This window comes from Rhamphochromis sp. 'chilingali' (genome assembly GCF_963969265.1).
Source record: "Rhamphochromis sp. 'chilingali' genome assembly, chromosome: 19".
NCBI classification, from domain to species: domain Eukaryota; kingdom Metazoa; phylum Chordata; class Actinopteri; order Cichliformes; family Cichlidae; genus Rhamphochromis; species Rhamphochromis sp. 'chilingali'.
In genome coordinates, this window is record NC_137946.1 from 15,415,246 (window position 1) to 15,420,175 (window position 4,930).

The 4,930-nt window shown below is 39.3% G+C and overlaps 1 protein-coding gene across 2 annotated transcripts; it reads left to right on the plus strand.

The window, feature by feature from the left end:
* Positions 1-3,065: 3,065 nt before the first annotated feature.
* Positions 3,066-4,683, plus strand: LOC308387287 (uncharacterized protein). Of its 2 annotated transcripts, none has more exons than XM_080867236.1 (4): positions 3,066-3,162; positions 3,723-3,779; positions 3,889-4,215; positions 4,323-4,683. In XM_080867236.1, the coding sequence occupies exons 2-4, from the start codon at positions 3,743-3,745 to the stop codon at positions 4,418-4,420; spliced, it is 462 nt and encodes a 153-aa protein (XP_080723362.1). In that variant the 5' UTR covers positions 3,066-3,162; positions 3,723-3,742; the 3' UTR covers positions 4,421-4,683. The 2 variants fall into 2 exon arrangements, with proteins under 2 accessions (XP_080723362.1, XP_080723361.1); XM_080867235.1 differs by having other exon boundaries at positions 3,075-3,162; positions 3,691-3,779.
* The last annotated feature ends 247 nt before the right edge of the window (positions 4,684-4,930 follow it).

Genomic DNA, 4,930 nt, shown 5'->3' on the forward strand with positions numbered 1-4,930 from the left:
CGCCTGACAGATATCTGCCACTGTGTGAGGGCTGAGCAGCGTAAACTGTTAGTGTGTACATCCTATTTTAAATGAGCACTCTCAGTTGACGCAATTAAGCGCTCGGACAGAAGCAGAGCTTCAGCAATTGTGGTCCGGGGGGACTTACCCCTGCCAACCCTCCTTTAACAGTGAGCTGAAACCGCACACATTGATACAGCCACAGTTACATTTGTAGTCTATACTGTATGCTACCTTTTGAATTAAGCAATCAGTTAATAATAATGGAGCCTAGGTTTTGCAGGAAAAAAATGTTCCAACTGATTTGTGCTGTCTCTTTATTTTACTTTATATTTTCCTGTATGTATATAAATATATATTTATATTTTAAGAAGGCAGACTTCTTCTAAAGTCTTTCTTCTTTTTCACCCATTTTAATCCAGTCCGTGTACTGTACAATGAATCGTTCAACCATACAAAAGCACCTAACTCAGGGGATGAACCAGCGTTGTGTCCACACATAACAGGCAACTTAGCAAAGAACCAACTTTATGCATTTTGTTACTAACTGTCTGTCAAAAACACATCATTTGTTTCTCATTTCTTTAGTCAAGTCTACAAAAAAATGCCAAGATATCATAGTTTAACAGACACAAAATTGTATTTTCACATCAATAAGTTTAGACGAGCTATTAGCCAAAAACTTGGTACATCTCAACATGCAACGTGTCCTTACAAATTGGATGCATCTGGGCCTTAAGCAGATCCATTTTCTGTTCACTGAAGCCTCGTCAGAAATGATCTTAAGGCAACTGTCAAGAAATCATTCTTAAAGAAGGGAAACAGGGAGAAAAAACAGGTGTGCTAAGTTCCACAAGGACTTATCTGAAAATCAGTGGTAGCAGGTCTTATTGAGTGATTAATCCAAATTTGAAACTCTCAGTTTAAATCATCATCAGTTACTGAGGAGGTCAGGAGGGAGGTACAACAGTGAATGTCTGCAGCCATCTGTAAAGCATAGTGGAGACTCTGTCATTGTTTGAGTCTGGATGTAGTGTTGGATATCATGTCAAAATTGGTGGAATTATCCATGTACAAAAGTACTCCTAGAGTTTGTGGGATCATCTTGACAGAGAAGAAGACAAAAGGAACCAAATATCCAAAGAAGTTTTGAATGTCCTTCAAGAAGTTTTTTAAAACTGTGCAATAATAAATAAATGATGGGTGGCTTAAGAGTTTTGCACAGCATTATATCAGACAAGATCAAAAAATAAACTGCTTTAAATCCTAGTAATTCATGGCGAGAATGTGAAAGACTAAATGACTCAATAGTTTCCTGTCATATGTGAATATGCTGAAATACCCATCCCTGCATTATAGAAAATGACATAAACTAATTTTAACAAATTTTATTTAATGATAACATTAATTGTATGAACGAGTCTGCATCACGGTGAAATGATTACAAAATGAAGTATTAAACCCTTGCCTGTATGTCCAGGGTGACTGCTGCAGAGGGCAGCTCCAGAAAGGCACCCGAAATTGAATCTACAACATTACAGCATATAAGGAAGCAAGACTGAGAATGCAATTGAAAATTTAAGGGAAAGAGGCAGCACTGTCCTGTGAGGTCAATGCTTTCAGCTCATGCAGCTGTAAGTGGACTATAGCTATAGTATGAATTTTAATAATCTGCCAGTGTTATCATCTGAGCAACAAGCAACCTGTCCAGATGTGTTCTTACAGCCTGGGAACTGCACAATCCCATGTGATCATGAAAACAGGCGAAGAGAGTAAAAAAGTATCGAAAAAAAAATGTTCATATTAGAAGTTTGATTAGAAGTTTCCTTATGTTTTTACTCTCTGAATATCAGACTGTGGATGATGCAGATGGTTTCCATATTGTCATTTTTACACAGTACTTTTGATATTTGATATGTACACAGATGATTAAATGAACATGGGAACCAACATGTAAACGACTGAGGACACCCACACTTAAAGAGTTATGTTTCACATTGTGTATTTGTTCACGTTTTGTGTAACCTTGGGATCATTTTACATCTCTTTAAACTTATTTTTGTACTCTAATATTAGTTTGATGTCTTCGTAGTTACTTTGTTACTTGCTTTTAATTGCTTTCCATCTCTGCTCATTTTGCATCACAGTTTTTGTCTCACTTCGGTTATTCTGCATCTGTAACAAATCTTTGTAGCTTTGTGGTCATTTGCACCTATTTTTTGTCCCACTTTTATCACTTTTTGTTTCATTTGGATCATTTTTACTCTTTTCTTTGTTGTTTTGTGTGTTTTGCCAGTGTTTTGTATGACATTATGTGTCTAATATCAGTTGTTTTACATTTCTTTGTAGCTACTTTGTGGCAATTTAATATAGCGTGCCCAGCAGGGCCCTTCACAAATCAGTCTCTATATCAGTCCATATACAGGAAACCCAGCACAGTCACGTTAGAAGCGCACTGTATAAAATCTGCATCAGTCTGTGCAATTCCTTGAATTGGCCTCTGGATGGAGACCCTGAGTCACTGTAACTGGTGCTAGAAATTTCTAGCCTGTGTGTGTGTGTGTGTGTGTGTGTGTGTGTGTGTGTGTGTGTGTGTGTGTGTGTGTGTGTGTGTGTGTGTGTGTGTGTGTGTGTGTGTGTTCTCTCTATACTGCAAAATAATTTGTGTCATACCTCTGATCAGTACAGTAAGGTTATAGTCATATTCTTGTTACATAAAACGCATTAAAAGAATTATTCATCATGTTGAAAGTCATTAATGTTGCAGAAGAGTAAATCAGACAGAGAGTACAAGATAACAAAATGAAGGACAAATTAGGAGGAGAGGACTCAGAATGTACGAGAAAAGTGAGATGACCAGAGGAGGAGACTCACTGTCCTCACACTGTGCTGGTAAAAATGATGACTGAGTTTTTCCTTTCCATGCATAGACAGCCTGCCCACTGATGTCCTTCGTCAGGCACTGCAGAGGAGAAAGACGAATCAGCACTCTCTCTTCAACCATCATCCCTCCCACTCTCCCTCCACATTTCTGTGCTGCTCCATCTCTTCTCAGACTTGTCGGGCTTTGCGGTGCAGCACATTGAGGTGACCTCCTGCAGCTCCACAGCCAGACGAGACCACGCAGGAAGAAGCTGCTGCATCATTCAGCCTTGGCAGGAGGTAAGACCCCAAGAAGATGTTCATCTGCACCTTCAGGGACTATATGTGAGGACTGGGTCACTGGATGGTACTAGATGAGCAAGACTGTGGAAATACCCAGATTATGATAGGAGGCAAAAGCTGCGAGCAGAGATAAACAGGCTTTAACCTTTAAGATTAAAATGATAATGCTTGTGATAATGATAAATATGAAGTGTTTCAATGTAATTGGAAAGGCATGAGAAACAGTTTAGCTAAACAAACAAGGGAAAACCAGAACCGTGTCATCCTCTTTTTATTCTGCATCATCATTAGATTTTGCCACAGGTGGATCAAGTTGTGGATGTAGGCAGAGGACAGAGCATTTTAACCTTGTTTTGTTTTTGTTTTTTAAATCAAAATCCATACTAGAAATATTGTTATGACCTCACCCAACCTGACCTCATATGTACCCAGAGAGCCCAACCCACAGAGATCATAATACAATTTGATGCGTCACTGCAAGCTTGTTTACAATTTATGTGTTGCTCTTTCTTTCTTTGTCCTCAGGTTTCCTCTTTCTTCTTTTTTTTTGTTTAAAGGTGGATGGGACTTTTTCAACATGCTTAAGTCTCTATTTGTATGTGGAGTGTTGGGAGGTGAGAAACATTTTTAGGAAATATTACTGTCGAGGAGGGAAAAAAGCACTTGAATGCTTAGGTTTGAAACTGCTTCACAAAGTATGTAATTTTGTGTTTTTTGTCCCAGTGATGCTCATTCCAGTAAAATCTAAGCGTATGACCGTGTGCGTGGAAGATGATGAGGAACTGAGAGTAGACTGTCTGATCGAGCCCAAGCCTAATAAAATCAACACCTATCAGTTCTCGTGGTCTATCGGACCCAGGCAGGAGACCATTAACACCAATGTGTCCGGTGAATCAGCAAATAACTTGTTCAAAGACAAAAGCAGAGTGGAGGAGCTGGAGCCCGTCGGCTACAGAATGACGCTGTCCGACTTCAGAGATAAACTCTCAGACAACACCACCTTCCTGTGCAAAATATCTGGGCAGGGTGAAAACATCACTGTTCAGAAGGGTAAGTGTACTGGCAAGTGCGCATGTATGGGTGGATCTGAAGCAGTGGGCATGAGGGGAAGACAAATATTAAGAGGTCTGTGTGAACCCACTTTTCTTCTTTGGCAGATAATATTCTCAGCTGCTCAGCTGTAAGCCTGCTTCTGAAGAACTCCTGGTCATGGATGGTCTACCTGCTGCTTTTCTTCTATCATACACACAGCTAAGAAAGCTATTTTACAGAAAACATACAGGCTAGTGCACGAGCACACACATCTAACCCATCTCTGCTTTTTGTCTACGTCCACAAACACCCCTTGCATAAAAAACGCTGAACAACATGCTGCACAGATGTAACCGTCTCTCTCTGTCTAATCTTTTCTTCCAAGAAGCACTGAAACAATATTGGAATGTTTCCGGTAATAATGATGACTCAGATATGGTTCAACATAAATATTTAGCGATTTGCTATTTGTATGCATAAACACAACTGTACTCTGGGTAAATATTAATATTATTGTAAATATTACTTTGGAAGATGCTGCATTTGTTTCCTGTGTTTTCAATAAAGATACAACTTAAAACCTGATTCTAATTTACTGTGAAGTCAGAGCTCACTGGACTGAGATAGAGTTTGAGATGAAGAAAATGGAACATGTGTGTGTGTGTGTGTGGGGGGGGGGGGGGGGGGGTTCTAATTATAAAATCAGTCTTACCTTCATCTTGACACTAAATAA